The following is a 24,798-nucleotide window of genomic DNA, read 5'->3' as shown; positions in this document are numbered from 1 at the left end:
ATCATTGACGCAAAGCATCCAATTAATTTGCTTTGCCTACATGTTTTTACTGGACGGGGATGCATAGGGGAGCAGTGTGCTCAGTCATGATCATGCACTGCAAAGCCAGGAAATGTTCCCTTTGAGCTTCCAATCGTTAGACAGGGGCTGAAGTGAAGACAGGCCCATTGACAAGCGAGAATGGCAATAATTTATTTTGTATTGATGGGGTGTGACAAATCATGTTGGAGCGGAGGACTGCATACTGTGGGGCTCTGAGAAGGAAGACTGTGACGGGCAGAGATGAAACCCTTCACAGCTCATTTAGTCCAAATGTAGCCACCTGGGTGGTGAATCGGTTCAACATACCAGCCTAGGCATTCCTGCACAAAATTAGTTAGGGAATATAGGGGTTCTTTCCATACATTAATCAACAGGGTTTAGCTGTCAAAGTGTGGAGTTGAGAACGTATGAGGGAGGGACAAAAAAAAAAAACCTTTATATCTGGGCTGCTTTAGAAATAATAAAATAAATTCTTCCCCCCACCCCCCTCCCCAACACTAGTACAATCACTGGGGTTAATTAATAATCATGAAAGTAAGCTTTGCATTTGTATAGCCTTTGTTATTGTTATGTTTTGTACTAGAATTTGCCATAATGATCAACACATTTTTATTTTTTTTATAAGCCTTAAAAAAAAGATTTTTCCTTTTTAGCTGTGTATAATGAAATGTGATTAAGAGGGTAACAGTTTAATAAGCAGGTCTGGGTTAGTCATTTATTATGACTTGAGTGGGTATAGTACAAGGCACCACTGAAGTCTTTGGAGTTGCACTGATTAAAGTTTTGGGGATCGGATCCCAGATTTTGAACTTCCGTTTTCACACAAGCACGCTGACTTCAAAGCTAGGATATGATACGATATTGCGATAAAAGACTCCCACATTATTTTTAAAAGGAATATGTGCAGTCACATGATAGAGAAGGTTGGAGGTTTCCATTTGCATAAATCATGTATTAAAACAATGCAAAGGATTTTCTTTCTTCACCCTGGAGTTTGACTTCTTCAGACATAACCAAAAGAGGCAAGTCTAGTCCAATTCGGAATGATACCATTTACAAAGCTCAAACACAGTGAATTACACGATGATGATGGAAACATCTATTAACATTGAGGCATGTCATTTCAACAATGCTAAGGCAAATCTCAAAATGGTGTATTCGTGTCTGCTACTTAGTCTCTTATTAGCTCATGGTTAATTGTATATGTTGGAATAAAGTCAGCAGTTCATAAAACCACATCCATGTCATCCTCTGATTCTCACAACAACCTCAAAACAACAATATGAAAATATATGCTTGTGGCACATACATCACTATCTAGAGTATAATCAGCGATGCCTGGAGTGCAACACATCAGTTTGATCCAAAGTTAGACAGAGCGTTTTTCTTTTTTAAATAAACATTCTCCCCTTTCTAATGCCTTCCAGTTTCTGCTTCATCCACATCAAACCCCCTGCATTCACACCCACCACAGGAAACACTTGAGTTTTTATTTTTTTCTAAACCTCAGTCACTTTGATCATTAACAGGAACAAGTTAACTGAGAGAGTATAATCCGTATTTTAATTTTGCAATACTCCTGTTTTGGGATTTCATTCATTTAATCTAAGTTTGAATGAACACAACAATAATGTCATGTACAATATCTGGTTTGTCTTTTTCTTTCATTTTATTGATATTGATAAATTGCAGCTTTTCTGACAGTTGACACTAACCAATAGTTGACCACAACTGTCAGTTTGTTTTTGAGAGGTTTGAAGCGTACAGAGGCTGGCAGCTGCAGCCTGATCTCTATGCGATCTCTACCTACAATCACTCACCAGGCTTAATGATTAGTAACTTTATTTGTACAAAAAGTAGAAGTAAGGATGTAGGTGTCCTGCATGCATGCATCCCTCCACACCCCCAGATCATAATCTGCTTCAGTGTCTGTCAGCTGCTTGTTATGCTCCACCATGCAGACACTTATTACCTATTTCTGTTGGGTAGTTCCACAGGGTTACCACACCTGAGGTTGCAGGGTACTGGCTGATTTCCTAATTAATCAAAGGGTAAAGTGTTTTGTTGATGTCATAAATGAATACCTGACAGTTATTCACATCATCTTGACACCCCTCCGACACCATGTGTGTTTATTCAGGGTATTCATTGTTCTTTTTCTTTCTTTCTTTCTTTCATGAATCCTATCTCCTTTTTGGCTGGAAAACAAAACAAAACAATGAATACTGGTACATCATGCCTTTTGGAATGGACACAGTTGAGATACATGATTCAACTGCTACTACTTTTCAGATTGTGAACATCATTATTTGTGACACTGTTTGTCCATTTCATTTTTCTTTGTATGGCTTTATATTCAATCCAATCAATCAGCTTCTGATCTGTATCTGTGCAGATATGTCTATCTCTAACTATAATATCCATAGCAATGTAATTGACAGATATTCTGATTATTGTACATTATCTGCATACTATACTTCATAAATATGGATGCATTGAAAGGCAAATGTCCCCTGGATCAACCAGATCTAATTCCCCATACATCAATTACAGAAAAGAAGGACATTTTTGGTAATACTGCAAGGCTAAATGATGCAGCAATCAGGGTCCTATTTGACTACTATCCACCTGTTACTTAGAGAACAATGTGGAAAAAGTAAGTTTTTTTTTTATATGTATCTGCATTTATGTAACCTACTGCAGTTTTGCTTGGCAGATCATTTATGTATTTACTTGTGCATACTATACACCAACGAAGGCACATGCTGGTGTCTGCTTTCTTTCAAGTTTTACCATAGAATATTTTTAAGTTTGAAGTTCTGAATGAAGCACCTTTTTATGTAAATGACTTGTCTCGGACTAAATTGCATGACTAAAGTTTAATTTGTGATATATCATATTTCCCTGTTGCAAGTCATCTTGGGTCACCCTGGGCAAGACAGCAAATCTGACTTGATTTCTGATCTTAAATTATGAACAGCCTCAATGAGAACAGACTTTTCTGCAGATTTCCACATTGACTTCAAGAAGGAAATGGAGGAGCTAATCATGCAAAAGTGGTCAGATACCCTTTCCAGTGAGTACTGTTCCACACGCTAATGACAGTGTTATTACAGCGTATGTACCCTCCTAGAAACTTGAGGATTTCAGGATTAAAGCCAAGAGCAAATTGCTCAATAGTTTTGTAACTCATGGTCTGTTTGTCGCAATTTTATAAACTAATGAAAAATCATCACAGATAGAAAATAGTGGATAATTCTGTGCTTCTTGTAAATATATATAGTTGGAGCACATTATCAATGTTCATTATGAGAAAATAATATAACATTCTGATCAGATCTGTAGATTAGGATAACAATAAATTATGCAATTTTTTTTTTAAACATGTACAGCTCTAACTTAAATAAGGCAACATCCAAATTGTATTTATCTTTGTAACCCTGAAAACTTTAACAATCTGTAAAATTAGCCAGTTGAAAAGGGAAATGTTGGAGGATCATATTCTTTTACTTTGTATTATTCAAGTTCAGCCTTTCTGTGGCTTGTTTTGTGAAGCAGGTAAATCAAAGTCCTGCAAGGTGTAACTCTTTCACTGCACTATTATTATTATTATTATTATTATTTATTTCTTAGCCTTATCCAGGGCGACTTACAATTGTTATAAGATATCACATTATTTTTACATACAATTACCCATTTATACAGTTGGGTTTTTACTGGAGCAATTTAGGTAAAGTACCTTGCTCAAGGGTACGGCAGCAGTGTCCCCTACCAGGGATTGAACCCACAACACTCCAGTCAAGAGTCCAGAGCCCTAACCACTACGCCACACTGCTGCACTTGTAACATATGGAGAATCCAACACTTCACTGTTATACAACTGAAGCGATCAGTCTAATTATGCATATGGTTTTGAATACATATCCAAATGCTTTTTAGAACGGAGGCATTTTCATGTGTGTGTTTGCACTGTGCTTGTACCAACTGTCATGATCAATAATGGGTTCAATCCAAATGAATAGGGTAAAATAGCACTTTTCAAATTCTTTAATGATTTGAACCCTTTGTAGTTAACTTTAAGGGTTGAGGTGATTGAAATCGTAAAATTATACTTAATGGGAGTCAATGCAAAGTCAGTTATAGCTAAACTTTTCTGTTAGCGTTTGTTTAGAGATGGGTGAAAATCCGTATTTTGCTTTCTGGTTTCCAGTTGTCACAATTACAGCCTTTGTCCACCAGATGGCGTTATGTATTATGGTATATTAACAGTAAACAAAAAAAAGTGTTACAGCATTACAGATGAGTGCACATAAAAAAAATTGAAGTGTGTTATTGTGTGTGTTTACCTGTACAAATGAGAGATCTGCAAAATCAGTTATCGAAAAAGATAGGGAAGGGAAAGATACATATAGATGTGAGGAGGCTGTGTGGTCCAGTGGTTAAAGAAAAGGTCTTGTAACCAGGAGGTTCCCGGTTCAAATCCCACCTCCACCACTGACTCATTGTGTGACCCTGAACAAGTCACTTAACCTCCTTGTGCTCTGTCTTTCAGGTGAGATGTAATTGTAAGTGATTCTGCAGCTGATGCATAGTTCACACACCCTAGTCTCTGTAAGTTGCCTTGGATAAAGACGTCTGCTAAATAAACAAATACTAATAATAATAGCAATACAAAAAGATAGGGAAGGGAAGGATACATATAGCAATACAAAATCGCTGAAGCACTCCTAGGACTGGAACTGAATCATCTGGACTCGTTTGCTGTTTATCTATTCTTAATTTATTCATTAGCTTATAATTTATTTAAACCGCATGCAATACTTTGTACATTTAAGTAAGATCTCATGAAAATATCAAAATCTAAGCTTGATTTATTCTGACAGCTAGTTTGCAGCGGAGGCCCTGTGGTGAGGCTTGTAGCACTGTACACTTAGCTGATTGTGCCATGTTGTGGTGTTCTGAGAAAGTGCTTAAAGATCACCGGCTACAGTAAACCATGAGAGAAGTTTCATGCAACATCTTTTTTTTTTTTTTTCAAATTGTCTCTCTCTCTTAAACTGATTTGAATTCTGACAGCTGCGTGATAGGTGTACACCCATCTGAACCTGTGGGAAGCATTCAGTATTTAGGTATTGGCTTCATACATATCTGATATCTCGTCTGTGCTATTTAGGGTTTTAACAATGATTATATATTTTTTGTTCTATGTATACCAATACATCATTTTGACAGAAACTTGGTCAGATCCTCAATGTTATTCTGGATGTAATACACGTGAACTTTTATCTGGAACAAGTAAAAAGAATGAGGAGCAAGTGAGGAGATGTGAGGAGATTTCTGTGTGTGTGTTAGATAAGCCAATTAAAATTGACCCAGAAATAGTAGGCCATGCCTAAAACAATAGGGATAATGTGTGCCGTAGCAGGTTCAGTAATGAAATAATGACTTTGACTGGAATTGCCTTCAAGGACTGGAAGTGAGGACCACTGGGATAGCATCATAGTTGGCCTGAAGATTTTCCTTACAGTTAACGTCTATCGTTAACTGTAAGGCAAGAGAATGTTCTACCCTTCTAACCTCCACTGCTTACTACCTAAAACGTGTTCTGGGAAAGTGTTTACCTAGGGGGGTGTTTAGATGAACACACTTGGGCAGATATAGCCTGAACTCACTTTACAGCAGCAATTTATTGTCCGTGGATTGGAATGAGGTTTTTTGGTTTTCCCTGCACTGTGATAGATTATGCAGTTTCCGTGTGTTTTTGATTGTTTTTAAGTTCTTTTTTATAGTATTGTAGGTTTGAGCTGTCTGCTTGTGTTAATGTATGCAGTGTTGAAGCCCACTAAATAAATACATGAGTGCCTTTGCCAGTGCTTCCTAAAGGAGCAGCTAATGACGTTTCTTGCACTCATGGACCTCTGAAGCTTCCCAGCAGCAAACCCCTTGAGAGCAACCAGTACCCTCAACTCTGAAAATTGCTCCACTGTCATGTGGGTTTGAAATGAGCCTTCCTGCATCTCTGGGCTCAACTCAGCCTGACAGACAATATTCTCATTCACTCAGTCCTTTAAGTTCAGTCCTCATCCAGACTGGTAGATGCTTCACAACATGTGCAGCTTGGCCTTGGATGTAGTCTTAGATCTGCAAGTAACCAACCCAACTAGGTTATACAGAATACTATATATATATATATATATATATATATATATATATATATATATATATATATATATATATATATATATACATACACTGCAGAACACATACATGACATGCAACCCATATATAACAAGAATAAACAAACTCCTCTACAATTTGTTGAACTATAAAATAGTCTTGTTTTTTGAGGAAAAATGAATTGTTTAATGTAAATTTCCTAAGTATTGAGTTTGTTACCTATTAAATTCACATTCTCTTTCTGACGTGATTATTTGTTGTCTTCTATTAAAACTACTGGCTTTTTGTTATTTTAGAGAACATATGTTGGTTATACTTTGCAATGGTGAGAATTAGGCATACTTGAATTACAGCAGATTTAGGGAAAGCAGTTAAGATTTGGATAGAGGGATTGTGGAGGAAAAACAGATAAATCTTCTCCAGTAATGAAGTATATGAACTGACACCTGTTGTGAAATGTGACCAGTCTGACATTTGAAATTGGTGGCTAAATTCCAGTTTAAAGATTGATTTGTATTTAGATTTTAAAACTAATATTGATATTGGAATAAACAAATGGTAATCCACATTTTTGTAGTTTGAAATCTGAATGATGAACCATGATCCTTGACACCCCCAAATATACAGCTTGTATAGCAGGCACCAGATCGGTCAGACTCAGGTCAGTTAGAGATTTTACACTCTTGAATACAGTCTCAAGTAAATCTGTATTATGCCTCTTGCTTAAAATAGACTACTTTAGATACTTCAACACAAGTCAGTACATTGAAGGGACAATGCAACAGAAAATAAGCCATGCTATTATAAAAACTGTCAGGTTTACAATGGCTTGCTCCACTGGTATGCATGTACTGTGTATAGTGTCGCCACAGTCTGAGACAGCCTAAGGTAACTGGGTGTGCTATCACACAAATGTGACATGGCACAAGATAAAGCACAAAGACTGCCAGACACGTTACACATCAGAGAACTAGTGCACACTACAAGGATCCAGCTAACAGGAAACCTAAATGTTTGAAATTGTGAAAAACTTTTCAACCATATAGTGTAGCAACTTTGCTAGGAATAGGAAGGCCACGTTCACAGTACCTGTTGAAATGATTTCCTGTGTAATTCAACCCACTGTTCAGGTCGATACAGTTTGCTATTGTGCATCTTCATCAATGCCTGGCACAGTCCTCTGCATCCGTCATCTTCCTCTATCAGTCTAATTAATTGAGCACCCGCTGTAATACCTCTCTCAAACTGTAATACAATGTGTTAAGGTCACAGGCCATCTAACTAATAGTAAACTGATATAAGCCTTGTATACTGCTGTCACTTGTTTGCACCCTTTGTATTCCATTACCTCAACCTGTATGCAGAGTCTTACAACAAGCACATGGAATGTGGACTCCTGACATTTATCAGGAATTAAAGAACCATTTTAATTTTAGGTGGAAGCCTTGAATGGACCTAGACCAGTCACTGGCCAGCTGTGAGGAAACGTTTGTAATAATAAAGGAGTCCTTTAATGGGGTTGTCAAGGAGTAGAAATAATATGTAAATGTAATGTGGTGTAATTTCTCAGACCTGCTGGCCACTCAGTCAGGGACACAGACTCATGGTCATTGACAGCTGGCTGCACCACGTGGGGTTTATTATTTTAATATTGCTTTACAGGCCTCTGGACTGTTCAGCCTTTTTGTAAATCTCTGTTTATATCTTTCTTGCTAATTTCTTGCCTTTTTCTTAAAACAAAAATATATGTATCAATTAAAATACAATTCCGAACTATTTAAGCTAATGTAGAGCACTCATTTCTGAAGTAAGGAGATCAGGAAAGACCTGATAAAGAAGAACAGGAGGGCATCCCTTCAGGTTCCAGCTTCCTGGAAAGAAAAAGCTTTCCGAATGCAGAGGATTAAGTGTGATGTGCCAAATGTAGCAGGGAAGTACTTTATGGGGTTATTTGTTAAAACATTTTTTTTTTTTAATTGCCAGTACATTTGCTTAATGTGTAACTGCATTTTAGTATTTTTTTTCATACGGGTGCAAACACCGATGTAATAAACTCTAACCAAATCCCACTGTATTCTGTAATAATGTCATATTATCCTTTAGGTTGCGTTTTTTTTATTTGTTTCATATTTTCACTTAACATCTTCCTATGGGCAGCCTTCTCATTTATCAACTGTTTGTCGTGCTGACATGTAGGCTGCTTTCTGAATATCAATATCAACTAAGACAATGCATTTGTCTACTGTGAGTAACCTTCAGCTAAATGTCATTCTGCTTAATCCTATTTGCAAATTAAACATTGAAAAACCCTTGCAGTTTCTGCCCCCCTCGCGCGTCGTGACATTTGTAAATATTATTTATTTCTTTATTTTTTAATAATGATTTTAGATGATACTGGTATTAATGGTATTCTGTACAGAAACAAGCCTTGTTACTGAGAATCAGTTCTGTAAGCAGCATGGCATTGGTAAGTAGCCAGGTTTGAATGCAATGTGCAGCATACTGTTCTGTAAAGAGTGTTTCTAAAAGAATGTTACACTTTAGCATAGGGACAGCCTCTTTTATAAATAAAGCTATTGTGCCATGTACTTTATACAGTATATTAAGAACAATAAATAATCTGCATAGATTTCAAAGTTATTCTTGTTACATGTTATGGGATCATAATGATTGGTATAGCAGAGCCCTGATCTACTCATCAATTGTATTCATATATTGTTCAAACTAGACAGGAAACAATATACAAACGTTTTAATATGCTGGACCCACAGCCAGAAAGCTGAATGGAGTTGGTCATTCCATGGGGACATATTATGCTTTGCATGCAAGATGGAAAAGTATACAAATGAGAAACTGCAGAAAGGCATAGCAGTATGATGTTACATCCCATAGATGTTAGAAAATATTAATTAAAAAAAGTTATGGACCAAAAGCATTTGTGTTTCTCTAGTTGCCTCTTTTGTTTAGATTAATTATGTTTCCCTTCATAGGTACTCATGCAGCGACACAACTTATTTGCTTATTCTTTCTAAGTAATTTCCTAGAAAGGCCATTGACTTGAGCATGAGTTCTAATGCTTTACAGGTGTTATTTCTTTGGCTAAATGAAAAAGGAAATGATAACTTTACTGGAATAACGAATGATGTCAAATGGAATGTTAAATTAAACATCAGCTTGGTTTCTGTGTACAGTACGTGTCTTAGGGAGACTGGGATTTTGCTACTTGATCTCCGTGTTGAACCACTTAAAACATAAGTTCTAATGGTGTGAGAAAAGGGGATACAGACGTGTTTTGTGACTTTTCATTTCAGGTGGGAAATGCAAGAAGCAGCCGCACTTGAAGATGAAGAGAAGACCCTGGTGGATCACTTGCAGGAAACGTATTTCGATAAGAGCCAAGGAACATAGAGCTACAGCTGTGTACTTAGAGAAACCAAAGAACACTACAAGACAATTGCAAACATTTTCAATTATAAATGTACTTACTATAAATTAGCACCGTATCCCTAAATAACTTGTTGTAATACTGTTAAATATTTATTTAGAAAGCATCTTTTCTTTTTCAGTTAGAGCAATATTGAGGGTAGCATTTATTCTGTTTTGTTTTTTTAATAAGAAATGGAATACATATTCTACATGTGTTGGAAAGTTCAGTGAGCCGTCTGACAAAAAAGTTTTATTACTGTTGTGAGAGTGGTATCTACGGCATCTTGAAAATCCGATTTTGTGGAGTGGTTTGTACAAGTTGGACGGAAATATTAAATGTATGCTTGGCAATAAAGTTTAAATTGAATTTCAGATGTTAGGCTTCATCTGCAGTATGTAATCTACAATTCAAGCAGCAATCAGACATCACAAACAGTACAATATATTCACAGCATTTATGTTCAGCCTGCATATTATTTTTCTGCGTGCCTCTAGCGTCCTACACATTGGACGCTCATTAGGTAACTTCCACCATCAGCTCAAGTTGAAGAAATCGAGTTCTGCCTGTCTGCAGTTCCATCTGGACTGACAGAGTCCCAATTGAAATCTTGATCTGCCGCTGACGGAAATGAACAAGTCAATGGCTTTCAATCCCAGTGGCAGATCAAAGCATTGCATTACATTAAACTGACCTGGAATGCATCTTAAACATCACGAATTCAAAAGGTAGAAGCACAAGAAACACAAAACACACATTGAAATTGTACACATTGAAACACACATTCAATAAGTAATAATAATAATAACAATAATAATAATAATAATAATTGTAGACATCCCATTAAGCAGAAATAGGTTAACATTGTTCCATTGCAGATGACAGGCATTTCAGATATTGTCATGCGATGTGGAAGCATTTTCAATTGTTTTGTTCCCCTTCTCATCTTATTGTGTCTTTCAGAAATACTGTATGTTACAATAAAGCTGGTAATCATTCTTACTCCTTTTCCAATGTCTAATCCAAAGGTTGTGCTGTCAGCCATGTATTTATTATGCCATTTTGGAGGTCAGAGTGTATGCCTACGCAAAAGTCGTTGCATACTTTCTCTGATATTTTTATCAGCATATTTATCTAAATGTTGGCCAAGTTGTCAAAGTGCATAAAAATAATAAAAGCTAATACAACTTGTCTGTGACCTGACAATTATTGTATTTTGTTTCCTTCACAGAAAAAAAAGTATAATGGAAAATCTATTTACATTTTTTCGGGAAATGTTGTTTGTTGATTGGATTGGCAATTAGGAGCTGTTATGTTCTCCCCAGTCGAAAACATCTCCTGGCTAGTGGAATAAAGTACAACGCAGCACTAATCCAAGAAATCACGTAGCAGTTTTTATGAGTGCAAGGCCTGTTGTAAAGTTTTTCCAAACCATATTTACAAAATCACAACCATCAATCATGTTTGATGCAAACAAAAAATAGTTATTTGGGGTTTATTTAAAGACCTTTAATGGGATATTAATGAGAATATAAAGTAGTATGTAGTGGCTTTTCTTATATATCTATATCTACACTGTATAGACTATAATTTTGGGTGCTGTATGATACAAGCTGATATACTGTACTCCCCACAAGTGGGCTTTCTGGCTGCTCTCACCTCGAATGATGTATCTTACAGCACACTATACTATATTTTTTATAAATAGAATAATATATGGGTCAGACTATATTATCACACAATGTTTATGTGATACAAGCCATCTGATACAAACTGTATGATACAAATACTTGTCAGATGGCTGTATCCCATCAATAGCAGGGTCTAGTATAAATTCTATTTCTTTATTTCACACTTGGTTTGTACCAAAACTCTGGAGCTACTGTGACAAATGCTGTGAGAAGGAAGCGTGTTGACATTACTGAATGTGTAATTTCTGTTGTGTCTGGGATGTTTCTAGGAGCCAGTGCAACTGCTGGCTAGAATTTCTGCCCGGCTAGCTGAGAGATTATAGGTTGTCCATGAATACTAGTTCTTATTTCTTCCTGAAATGCTTTAGTTCAGAAGAGCCCAATTTTCCTTGATGCCAGTAGTGACGCAGTGCATGATAGTATGAGGCATCAAATCAGTATGTTTCCTTCTTCAATACCACTTTTTTGACCCTGAAAAGTTGTCTCTTCATTTTGTAAAGTTAATTACTTGAATTCAACTTGTTACAAAAACACTTAATTGCAAAACATAAGGGATGAAAATTCCACACATATAGCAATTAAGTGTTTTTGTAATGGGCTATATATATATATATATATATATATATATATATATATATATATATATATATATATATATATATATATATATATAAAGGACCTGGTCTAGTGGTAACCTAGGGTTTTCTAACCTGTTTTTAGCATAAACAATAATCATGGACTAACCTTGATCATTTGGGGGGGGGGGGGGGGGGGTCATTTTAGGAACAATACACATATCTAAAATGTGTAGTTTGTGCTGCCACTTTCATTTTATGATTGTGCCTACAAATCCCACAATCCACCACCTCCTCACGCCGCTCTCCCTATTAGCGGGAACATACTAGTTTACAAAGCAATCCTGAGTCAACAGACTGCAGGACGGTGGGAGAATTCAGTTGATGGTTGGGACCTGATTTTCTGTTTTGTATCTGGTTTTGACTCCTAATGTACTAAAAATAAAGTTACTGTTTTTCCCATCACAGTATGTTTACTCTACTTGTAGACAATCCATTAAGTATTAACTAAAGTGTGGCGCTTCCCCATTTTTTTTTTAAAAAGAAGAATATAATACAGAACTAAAAAGAAAAAAATAGGTGTTAAACCATCTGATTACAGTCGGCGCTGCCTAATCGGGATACTAATAATCGAGATTCCTGCTTAAATGGGATACAACTCTGGGAGATGGTTCTTCCCAATGCTATTTATGTTGTTTAATTGGGATGTCACTTCATTTAATTGGGATAAAGTATTGTAGTGTTTCACAGACAGTAGAAAGGAAGGAGACAACATGTTTGATTCAAGTTCAATTGCTTTAATCACTCAGAGACCACTGCTCTGTCTGCTTCACTGCAATCCTGGAACAGTAACCAGCTTTGAGAACACATACACATAACTGACAGCACAGTGCCCTTTTATAACGTAGCTCCACCCCTTTATGCTAATTGTGTACCGGAGCTTACACACATCCCATTGGTACTCAGCTGCACACCAGGACCAATGAGCACAGACAAACAACAAACAAATACAACAGGAATTACAGTACAGTACACAATACACAATTACATAGATGCACGGATCGCTACATTGCTCCCACCTTAGTCTCTTTTTGTCCCTAAAAAGTCTGCAGGGCGCAATGCCCAAGAGTCCAGCTACATAGTTGGGGTGACTCCAGTCCCGCTGGTGTCGCTGCGATCCGGCACAGGTTTTCCACGCTGCATCCCGTAGGGCGCAGCTGGTGAGCGATGAAATGCAGTTCCAAGCGTTCAAAACAACCCCTTAACCCCCCGAGTGACTGTAGCACGAGGTGCTTGGAACCAGCATGGTTCGATTGCCCAACTGGGCTGGGAAGTGGAGGACACAAAGTCCATGTAACGAGTAGAGAGTGAGCGGTGTCGTGGCACCCGTGCCTCGCCTTGGGGAGAGTCCCTTGCAGGTCCCGAACTGCCAAAGGGGATCTGTGGCACCGGTGGTTCTCGACTGGGTGGGGAGTGCCTGGTGTCAATCCAATGTTGGACCAGGCCAGTCCGTCCTCCATTTTCGGGCCGGACTGCAAACAGGTGCGCAAACTACTGTAAGAGCACACGGAGTTGGTTGCACTCTTGCGCATTGAGTCCCTCTTGGCTGCATTGGCACACCCCCTCCATAGCCTCACTAAGGCGGTTCTCTGCCCTGGGTGTGCGCCGTTTGCAGGAGCCCTTGAAGGAGCTGACTTTCTGGGATCCGGGGGATGGTGCTGATGCCTGTTGCCGCTCTCTTGCTCTGCTCATGTCTTTTACAGGAGCCCTTGAAAGGGCTGACTGGGATCCGGGGGGTGGTGCCTGCAGCTGTCACCGCTCTTGCGCTCAGTTGATGCCTTGCTCTTGTCATGCGCCGTTGGCAGGAGCCCTTTAAAAGGACTATCGGTTGTCGGGACTTTGAAGGGGTAGGGGAGACTGGCTGCGATGGCGGCGGCCGCTGCACTGGCTTTCTGCCGGTGTTTCAACCCTGGTGTTTGGTTTGGAGTTGAAGACCCGGGCTGAGGTTTCCCCTTCTACCTCGGCCCTCTTCCATTTTCTGCCGACGACTGGCTGATTTTGGGCTGTGGCACTTGCTGCTCGCATCCCGAGCAAAGACGGGGGCCGGGGAGCTGTGGTGGTCCAGACCGTTCGATCATGGCTTGCTGGACGGCCACGATATCCCCCAGGGTCTCTGTCAGTGATGCGATGCTCTGGGTGGTGTCACTCTCCTCTTGCACGGCCCGTCGGGCTGTGGGTTATGGTCGGGTACTGCTCTCTTCTCGTGTCACATCTTCCCATTCCTAGGCAAGTTGGAGAGTGGTCTGTAGCAACCGGGGTTTGGCAAGGCCCAGGTACTTGCAGAGTTTGCCCGGTCCCATGGCTTCCATGAACTGGAATCGGGCTTGTTCCTCTTGTTCTCAGGCGGCAGCGTCCGCGTATGCCTGCCGGGCTTCCCTCTCCAGGTCGGTGGCTAATCGATCAATGAGGAACAGCTTCCCTTGTGCGCCTTCAGTAAACAATGGCAGAAGAAAAGAAAATTCTTGCAGTGTCAAAATACCCAGAGCTAGAGACCTGCATCGGGTTGGGTACCCGCGGGTGACAAAAGCGGGTCTGAATGTGAACTCATCCCTAAATAAACCACATCACTGACCAACCCTAAATAAACCACATCACTGACCACCTCATCCCTAAATAAACCACATCACTGAACACCTCATCCCTAAATAAACCACATCACTGACCGCCTCATCCCTAAATAAACCACACCACTGACCACCTCATCCTTAAATAAATCATGTAATTTATAAATGCACCTAAATATTATGTGTACAGGACATTTTCTGGGCAGGAACTGTAAACTGAAAAAAAATACATAAAGAGGTAACCATTTTAATATAATGGTAATTAACATGATAAAATGAAGTAAATCTATTAAATGAATAATTTGCCCTCAACCTACTTAAACGCAGTAATAAACAAATGTAATACCCCAATCATCTGTCGACTACTGGCTGGTAATTTATCCCTTAAATCTTTACATTAAAACATAAAACTAGCCGTGACCCATATTTTTGGACGTGCCCCGAAACCTTTGCTTAGTGCTGCCTGAAGCTGTGCAAGTGTGCCAATCTTTTCAGGCTTGTTGAGGTCTGTTGAGTTGGCTGCAAGAGAACGCCGCATAGTGAGGTGGTAAGTTAATTACTACTTTCAGCAGATATAAACCACATACAAAGACCTTAGTAGTTCAATTCGGTGAAACTGCAGTATTTTGGACATCGTATTTGAATAGGTATAAATCACATTAGCCAGGGCCTCGGAAGGTGAATCTGCATAACAAATTCAAAGACTGTCAGCCTGCTTTGGCGGTTCACAGATACATCTCCTGCAACCTGTTTACTAGACCCCCTGGTTGGACAGCCAGCGCAGCCCATTCCACTCCTGTCAGATTATAAACGTAGCCTTTAGTGTCGGTTTCCATGGTGCCTCACACTTCCGCTTCCGCTGTGACACATTTCCTGTAAGATTTGTTAGATTTTGAGGAAGCTGTGGCAGCAGGATGTTTGTGTTTTCTACTCTCTAGTTACCGTGGTATGTGAGTTAAGCAAAATGCATGCGAGGAAGCAGGCTTTTCTTCTTCCAATAATCATATAATGTATTGCAAAGGCAGGACGAAAGAAAGTACAGCTACATATATTACCAGGGGTCTAGAATCACAGGCACCGATTTCACGTTCCCCGGAATGAGTATAACAAGTACATTGGGAAAAACAGCAGTCGTGACCGTGGCCTGCAGCAGATTTCAAAGTGGTACAAATCTAAAAGCTTATGAAAATAAGTCATGTCAGCTTAGCTGCAGTGGAGCTCTTACGAAGGTGTGGTTCCTGATAAATTGTATGTCGTGTTCACATGTTTAGTTACACTGTCTACAGACAGGTCCTGATCCCGATGGAACAAGTGCAGTGTGCTCGTAGTTTGTATATTAAAAACATAGAACAGGCAACTTCTAATTAAAGTACTGAAACATGTGTAATGTTATGCATATTGTGAAACAGTTTACCCTTGCTTAACAAGCATCATGCATAACTGAGACGAGTCCTCTCATTAACATCCATACTGGATTAGGCTGCTGTAACGTTAAGCACTGTTTAAATTAACATCAAAACACTGAGGAGTACAAACTGGCTGCAAGTAATCCGTTTTTTCCCCTTTTTAATTAAGGATCTAGCCATGTTGTCAATCACCCTTATTTATTAAAATCATAATAAATATGACATGGGTCACAAGGAAGAAACGTGTAAACAAAACGTGAACGCGCAGCTACATCTTGCATATACAGTACTGGCAGTTAGAAATCTTTGGACTGGAATGCTTATTTTTCAAAAGTTTATTTTGTCCTCCTTTATAAAGACTGCTCACAGCTTATATTTTCAAGGCACATATCAATTTTACAAGAAAACTTTTCAAAGGGGTTAGTTTTTTAGGCATTTGAAAGGAGACTATATAATCCATCCACACAATTCTAATGAGATTTTGAATCAAATTTACCAAATTAGTTATAAGGAGGTTTATTTTACCACTGCATTCTATTTACTTATGTTTCTATGTTCAAAATGTAATCCAACGTTTACAGCATTGAGTAATGAGGCAGCTCTCTCATGTGTATGTAATCTGAGCCTACATTAGAAATGCTTTATTTTTTAAATCACTGTATTTAAAGTTTGTATTGTTATTGCTGTTACTGTTTTTTTGATCATTTTGATAGCATGGTTGTTGTTGAATAACCTGTTATTTCTCCACAATTGATTCAGGTTAGCCTGTGATAATTAGCCAGAGAGAAAGATCCATGCTTGGTAACCACCTGCATTCTATTTTATTCATTGTGTGGATTAATATGGCACAGCTAGAAGGGAAAGAGGAACAAGAGAAAACTACAGCACTTAAAGGTAAGTGACTGCACACATATACGTGTGTTTGTACTGCTCACTCTACCTAGACTGTATAATGAAGAGGACAAGTCCAGAAGTGCATGTGTAACAATTTGCTTCCATATGAACATGTGCTGTATTATATTTCTTTTTTTTTTTGTTTGTAAAAGTTAGGCAACCTCACAGGTCGGGTCAGGAAACTATGTACTACCAGAAATTGACAGTGTTGTGTCAGAATATATAAATACGCCTGTCGTTGCCCTTTTATTAACTCAATTTGTAGACCATTTTCTGGGTCTGTTTTAAAAATTCCACTTTGGAGGCAGATGTTGGGGAAAAACACAACAGTCAGAACCCTATACATATACAAAGCTAGGGTCAAAATCAGTACTTCAGTTTCTGGTTCACATTTCTAATTAATAGATCTTCAATCTTGTACAAACTAAATGCCAGATGGAAATGAGGCATATTATACTTCAGGCTTGTTCGTTGATGCCATATACATTTCTTAAACACACTTCAAAAATGATAAAAACAACAGTTTATTCTAATAAATATGTACGTGTGTGCATTCCGTACTGTTTATGACGATGCTGCCTCTTATATTTTGTCTCTAGATTTGTTATCTAGGATAGACCTGGATGAACTGATGAAGAAAGATGAACCCCCTTTTAACTTCCCTAATAACTTAGAGGAATTTGAGTATGCTTTTAATGAAAGTAAGTTGTTTTTATACACTCATTTTCTTTGTGTATTTGGGAACCCTCTATACTTTTAGCTGGGACCTTTTTTTTCTTCTTTTAAATCATGCAAAACTGATTGTGGCTCAAGTCCCATGGCTGCATTCTGTCTACCATCCTGCCTACCAGTGATGTTTACAAGTGACTTAATAGCACTCTTGTGATTGGCTGTAGTGGGTAAACATGATAGATGCTTCCTAACTTGTGTAAAATTCTGATTGGTCCCACAATCAGGTGTGAACGTCTGAATTGCTGAACAGACTATTGCATTTTGATACAAAGACTGTGGGTAGAGGTGTCTATTTGGTTTGCCATTACCTCGGCTTGCAGAGTAGGTACTAGATGTGTAACGATAACAATAATAATCAAATTGTTTATTGATTGGGACCCCACGATAACAAATCGATAATATTTTAATGAAATCGAATATTGCATGAAATTAAAAATATGAATTTACTGTCAAGAACGTAATCTGTGTTGTTGCTTCTAAAAGTTACTGAGAATATGCGTCTGTGAACAAATATAGGATGATGATGCAGAGCTCAAGAGTAACCTGCTTTGTTAATGTATTTATATATATAATATATTTTTTTAATCAGTCCCAAGCCTGTCTTGAGCGAAACTAATAACATTTAACATTCCTACGTTGTCATGTGCCGCTGTTTCAGAAAAAAGGCACACTGGATGGGACTGCTGCTTTCGCTAGCAGAAGCTGGGCCATGTAATTCATGAATTGTAAACAACAGCAAATTTTTAAAAAAAAATGAGAGATCGATTTATTTCCGTAGGCCATAATGTTAATGTCGTTTTGAAATCTTGTTTTTTCTCCTTTGGACAGTGGGGTTGATTTTTTTTTTTTTTTTTTATTATTATTTTTGTTCTTAATTTACCGTTATGTTTACACTGGAAATTTGTCAGATTTTATACAGAACAAGGCAAAGGCTAGTGATGGTAGGAATATAAAAATTGGAGAGTGCTATATTTAAATGCCAGTGTATTTATCAAATGTGTCTTAAAACATTGGGATTTGTTTGAATTAGTTTTTTATACCAGGCTCTATAAAAATAGGACTTATTGTTCCATTAAACTATTACTGTGATGGAAGTTTTATTTCTTTTTTTTAAGCATTTAAACTTGATAATGCTCGATAATCGTTCTTACAATTTGCACGGTAATCGATGTTAACGTCAGGGTTCGATTTACAACACTAGTAGGTACATAGTATTACTTGGCATTTGAAGCCACTTACTCTCTAAGAAAATGTTTGGAACAGAGAGGCTTGGTAATCACCATGAATGACACATGATATCTTCCAATATTAATAGTAATAAATAAAAAGAAGTGCAGCTGTTAACAGATATTTGTGAGATGTAATTAGAGCTACAGTAATCACCCCAGGTTGATTTGAAAAAAAGGGAGGGGGGCAGGGAGGGCATTTGGTGTTATGTCTTAATTTGCATTCAAAGCTGATGATTCTATCACACTAGCCTTCAGCTTTTTTATTGCTGAAAATCCAAGGTTATGTACATCTAATTACACACACAAAATAAAAAATAGAACAGTGCACTAATTATTGAGAAAAAAAAGTTAGGAAAGCAAATTCCTCAGAGAGGTTGTGTTGTAAAGGCAATGGAGCTGAACTTTCCTTGCATGTTCAGTTTTATAATCATTTAAGCTTCCTTCTGTTAGGCATTGCTGTTTTATCTCCCATGAATGCATCATTTATTTCTTTATTTAGGGAGTACAAAAAGTACCTGTCTTTTAAACAAATTTGACTGCAACACTGATGAAATCACCAAGATTAACACCAACAAGTTTTTTTTTTTTTTTATCTGTGGTAAAGTCAGTCATTAATAATAGATAAGATACCAAAAGTAAAGGTTTGATGCTGTGTTTTTCTGGTTTCCCAGTTCCTGGAAACAAAGGAAGGACATCCCAAAGTGTAAACATGGATATAAGACACTTCTATAAACTGAGTGAAGTTGCAACTTGGAGAAACAGTATTGACAAATCGGGCCGCTATCTGAATTTTCTAGGCATTTTTAATAGGTGGATTTTTAATATGTGGGCCACAAAAGTAACATCCATCCTAGTGCCTCACGACAGCAGGCCCCAAGTCTGCCCATGGTGCAATTCTGCACTTCAAGAAGTTTCCAACAAACGTTGTTTGAACAGAGGTTTCCCGAGATAGCATTTGTGCCATGGTGTTATCATGTACAATAGGTAACAACATGGTGTTCACAAGACCATTTCCATGTAATTGCGGAGTACTTACCCAGTAAGAGCAGGAATCATTGGTAATTGGTCATTCAATCCATTGCAGTGTAATTACAATGCTATTCGTGTAATGTAAAGCGCTACCAATTATTATTGTTTCATTGGTATCTCTGTAAAAAAAATGCTTTGAAAGATGGTTATTTACTGCAGCAATTACTATGTGTAATGATGACTGCACCCTGAACTGACCTGCAAATAAAACCAATCAATAATGCTGAAAACAGTTGTGTTGCTAAAGATAAGAGTATTTGCAGCAGTGAAGTAATGCTGCATCTAGAATGAAATGAAGTGAATTTATTTGTATCTGTTTGTTAGTTTTGTGCTGATGGAACAGATAATATATCTGATATGTTTATTTATTTATTTATTTATTTTTTAATAATTTAGTCGTTGCCAATTAGTTTTTATTTTCTCCCCAATTTGAAATGCCCAATTATTTTTAGGCTCAGCTCACCGCTACCACCCCTGCGCTGACTCGGGAGGGGCGAAGATGAACACGCGCTGTCCTCCGAGGCGTGTGCCGTCAGCTGCCTGCTTCTTTACACTCTGTAGACTCACTCCTCTGTAGACTCACGCCTCAGAGCTACAGTGTCGGAGGACAACACAGCTCTGGGCAGCTTACAGGCAAGCCCGCAGGCGCCCGGCCGGACTACAGGGGTCGCTGGTGCGCGGTGAGCCGTGGACACCCTGGCTGACCTAACCCTCCCTCCCCCCGGGCGACGCTCGGCCAATTGAGCGCCGCCCCCTGGGAGCTTCCTCCATGGTCGGCTGTGGAATAGCCTGGATTCGAACTCGCGACGTCCAGGCTATAGAGCGTATCCTGCACTTTAGCGAGTGCTTTTACTGGATGCGCCACTCTGGAGCCCCACATATAACTGATATGTTTCATAGTCTTTTTATATCAAAATTGAATTGTGTTTGTATTTATTTTTTTATTTAGAGGGACAGTTGAGGCATATAAAAACTGGAGATCCTTTTGTTTTCAATTATCGGGAGGACTTGCACCGATGGAACCAAAAGCGTTATGAAGCACTCGGAGAGGTAAACCTGTCTTCTTTGAATATTTATACAAAATAATTATTCTATTCCACAGTAAACCTTTTAGCAGTTTTAAAAGCTAGTGCATGTGTTTGCGCTGCTACATGGAATTGGCATTGATGCTCAAGCACTATGGCAACACAAAATGCATTTTAGGATCAGTAGTCACAAAACAGCACTGAAATACAGAACAGAGGCGTCAGTCTGGATGCATGTGAATACATTTCCCAATATCCTTTGCAATTAGCTGTTTGAACTAGGACGATTAGTTTTATCCAAAATGTTCTTCCCTGCGGGAAAATAATTTGCACCAACAAGAAATTATAAGAAAGTCATTTTCAATAAGCGATTGTTAAATTTGTCCAGAACAATGTAGAACATTTATAGTATCACAAAATGTGTCTAATCCGCGTCCGCTTTAACGAGAATTGACTGCATATATGTGCGTATATAACAGCCTTCAAAATGGACCAGTCAGGTTTTATCATAATAGCATTATTTTAACTAGCAGCCTTGGACCGTGTGAATTGTGTGTACATCTTCCAGGGTCTATGCTGTGTATTCCAAGATCTGAAATCTGTGTTCCATGTTCTAGGGGAGCCTGGGGCCCATAGAAGCCAGCACACTTGGACAAGGCTTACTGCTAGACTGGCTTTCCCAGCTTCTTCATAGTCATATGTTTACCCTGTTGCAGTATTGATACAGAGTTTCGTCAAGCACATTTACAATAAAAATATGTTCTTGTTAAGTAGTGTTCAAAAGTTTGGAAACAGCAAATGATTTACAGGAAGTCTTCTCTGCCAAACAAATATCTCGAGAGAATGTGTAGTCGGCAGCTAATGATTTATTGACAAAATGGCTGTTGACCACGCATATGAGAAACCTTGTGGAGAATGTGGTCGAGGGATAAACCAGGTAATTGATAGCCGGTTAATCCCTCGACCACAATATAAAAACCATCAGCTTTTGCTGACCGTGGTTAGGGTTGAGAAGGAAAGGGAGCAGGACAAGAGCGTGGAGGAGCAGCAGCGCCTGTTGGAGGCAGAAGGAACAAGGAAGCCGTCTCCAGCGGCAAAAGGCGGGAGCCCAAGCGTCCAGCAACCAAAGGGGAGAGCCTGAGCGTTCAGCGCCCACGAGGGGGGGAAACTGAGTGTCCAGCGGCGAAAAGGGGAGAGCCCGAGCGTCCAGCGCCCCTGGAAGAAGTGCTGCTTCCACAGCAGGAGTGCTCAGTGCCACCAGCCTCCAAGCTGCAGACGGGCATCTCTGCCTTCTACGCAGCAGGGGAAGAGGGAATAAATGCCTTCATCAGGTACCTCAATGGCTAGGAATGGTGCCATCTGCAGAGAGCTTGGGCATGGGTCAGTGGACTCCCCCCTTCTGGATGAATAGGAGGAGCCAGCAGTTCCGCTGCCAGCATTGCCACTACCGGCATTGCTGTCGGCTCCCGAGGGTCAACTCCTGCTGTTGCCTGCAAATGGTCAGCTAATGCCCTGTCCTGCACTGCATGGGGATGCCAAGCATCCACCACCTGAAGATGCCATGCTGGCACCGCCCGTGGATGCCTGTTCTTCAATGCACCGTGGCTGCCAGACCGACAAATAGAGTGGCTGTTGCTGCCTCCGCAGCTAGGAGGCCGGTTACCATCACCTAGGGATCCTCGGGGATTTGTTGTTGCCGCTGCCTGTGGGCCCATTGGTGCCTCCGTTCATGTGCCAGGGCATGGACTGAGACTTTTGGGCATTTAAGGGGGGAGGTGACCATTAAGGCCATGTGTGGTTGGGGTTTTCAGAGGAGGAACGTAACAAGTAAGAACTGAAAATATAAGAAATAACAATTGCTGCGCATGCTGGTTTTACACCAGCACGATACTTGTTAAGAAGGGATTGTTTGTTCTGGCCACCGTTTTGTTTTGTTTTGTGTGCAGTGTTTGTTTTTTTTGTTTAAAATGTTGTATTTATTATTTAATAAATACATGCTCATCTCTTCAACACGCAGTACTTGTCTGTCTCTTCCTGGTCTGTGATGTCACCACCAAGCCATCCTGCCATATATGGTGTTGTGCGTGGGATAACAACGCCTCATGAACAATCATTCAGTGTCCACTATATATAAACAGCCCAGGAGGCAAGGGTCCAACCTGGGAAGTTTCTGTGTGGACTTGTCAGGTGGCTGAACAGTAGTGCTCACTGGAGTGTGTTGAGTGCAACTAGCCACAAAGGCCAATGCAGCGCTCCTTGTTGGTCCCCAGCCAAGATCTGCAACTAGGAGCGAGTGGGCTTGGAACCAAGCGCACATCCCTCATCCTGCACTAGAAATCTCCCATGACCATTACAGATGAAAAGCTGTCAAATAGATGACCACGCTATATTAAGGTCATTTAAATACAACCAAAGCTAAAATCCACTGAAGCATTCAGACATTCTGTATGTGTTCACTGTCATTTCTGAAGTATTTAATGAAGTGCTTGAAACAATCTCCCAAGTCCCATTGTATGAATCATATGAACCCTTCTGTTGGTTTAGTAGCAACCGAAGTCCACCAGGAGCCTACTTGGAACCAGATTCACTTAACACGATCTTTGCTAAATGCATGTTTTTTTTTTTCCCCTAGTGATTCAATTGTTTTTATTTCAAATGCAACAGGGGGTGGATGTACATCCAACTTAGTCAACATGATATTTCCATTATGTCACTGTTGAAAACAAAGAACACGCAAAAGATAACCAAATGTCATTTTAAAGTTTGAGAGCGATGATCAAACCCCCCCTTAATTAAACAAAAGGGGTTTTATCCACTCATATTGCAGGTAAGGTATAGTATGCCTGTGGCAGGATTGGCAGAGGGTGAGGCTCAGAGACAGTTTGAAAGTTCAAAAATAAAGTTTTTAATTCACAAAAATACAAAATAAACAGGCACAAGGGCCAAACAAAAAGGTTTCTAAACAAAAATAGACAATAAGCACACAAAACAAAACTTACAAAATAAGCCTTCCAGGCTGGGCGTTGCCTTCACTGGATTAAAAAAACTTACAAAAACAGCACACACAGACAAACACAGTAGTCTCCTCTAGAACTCTCTCCCTAGCCAGGGCCTCTCCCCTGGCTTTTATCCCCTGTGGCTGGAGCCCAATTAATCAATAATTGCTGATTATTCAATTAGGGCTCCAGCCACATTCTCACATGTTTTCCTGGCCGGGAGGAATTTAACCCCCTCCCTGCCAGTCCCAACCACGTTCATAAAGACGGGGCAGTCCCCCGTCACAATGCCTAATAAAAAAGTCAAGGTTTTTAATTCCAGTTTGGCACGTTTCAGTGTTATACTACATGACAATGGAAAGGGCTCATAACGTGTTGCGGCTGCACACTTTTTAACAGAGCATTTAAACTCTTTAGATTTCATTTTTGGGCTATAAAAAGAGATTTGTGCTGCCATTGAAAGACAAACAGCCAGAGGCAACTTGGAAAGCAGCCTGCAAGCCAGGCTGGCAGCAACGTTATGGCCAGTGTTTTGAAAATAAGTTTTATTTGCTATTAGAATATTTTTTAATTGTGTGTCTCTCTGCAAAGCGTGGGCTCACGTGAGAAATTGTCTCCGTTTTGAGTGTATTGAGTTGTTAAATGTCACGCAGGGGGCATGTCATCTCTGTAGCACATTTCCACAGGCTGTTTGCCAACTTTATTTGGCTACGCTACAGCCACACTGCTCCATTTTACAGAAACATTTTGTGCTTTCCCATCTATTTAAAAAAACAAAAAAAGACTATAATTTAATTTTAGATGTTTTTTTGTAACCCTTTAGCCATTATTGTGATCCTATCCTGTAGCAAACAGCGCATTCATTTTATTCAGTGGACATGTTTATTATGTTCAGTTTTAGTAGGGTTTACAGGTTACTGGCATATTGTATGTTTTGCAGATATTACTGTATTT

General features: G+C 39.3%; 2 protein-coding genes across 11 annotated transcripts in view; both read left to right on the top strand.

The window, feature by feature from the left end:
• Positions 1-10,787, top strand: part of LOC131697412 (uncharacterized protein KIAA0825-like) — a 108,135-nt gene extending 97,348 nt beyond the window's left edge. For all 7 annotated transcript variants that reach the window (XM_058986135.1, XM_058986089.1, XM_058986037.1 and 4 more), the window contains one exon: positions 9,531-10,787. In XM_058986135.1, the coding sequence (XP_058842118.1) occupies positions 9,531-9,560 (30 nt within the window). In that variant the 3' untranslated portion in view covers positions 9,561-10,787. The remainder of the gene's footprint in view (positions 1-9,530) is intronic.
• A 4,581-nt stretch (positions 10,788-15,368) lies between these two features.
• The window catches only part of LOC117973461 (cotranscriptional regulator FAM172A-like), a 177,930-nt gene continuing 168,500 nt past the window's right edge, over positions 15,369-24,798 (top strand). For 2 of the 4 annotated variants that reach the window (XM_058985656.1, XM_058985622.1), the window contains exons 1-4: positions 15,369-15,479; positions 16,699-16,833; positions 17,433-17,534; positions 20,773-20,873. In XM_058985656.1, the coding sequence (XP_058841639.1) occupies positions 16,734-16,833; positions 17,433-17,534; positions 20,773-20,873 (303 nt within the window). In that variant the 5' untranslated portion in view covers positions 15,369-15,479; positions 16,699-16,733. The other 2 variants (XM_058985518.1, XM_058985575.1) reach the window with 2 other exon arrangements.

This window comes from Acipenser ruthenus, chromosome 1 (assembly GCF_902713425.1).
Source record: "Acipenser ruthenus chromosome 1, fAciRut3.2 maternal haplotype, whole genome shotgun sequence".
NCBI lineage: Eukaryota > Metazoa > Chordata > Actinopteri > Acipenseriformes > Acipenseridae > Acipenser > Acipenser ruthenus.
The sequence above is the reverse complement of the archived record's forward strand: the minus strand, read 5'-3'. Positions and strand labels throughout refer to the sequence as shown.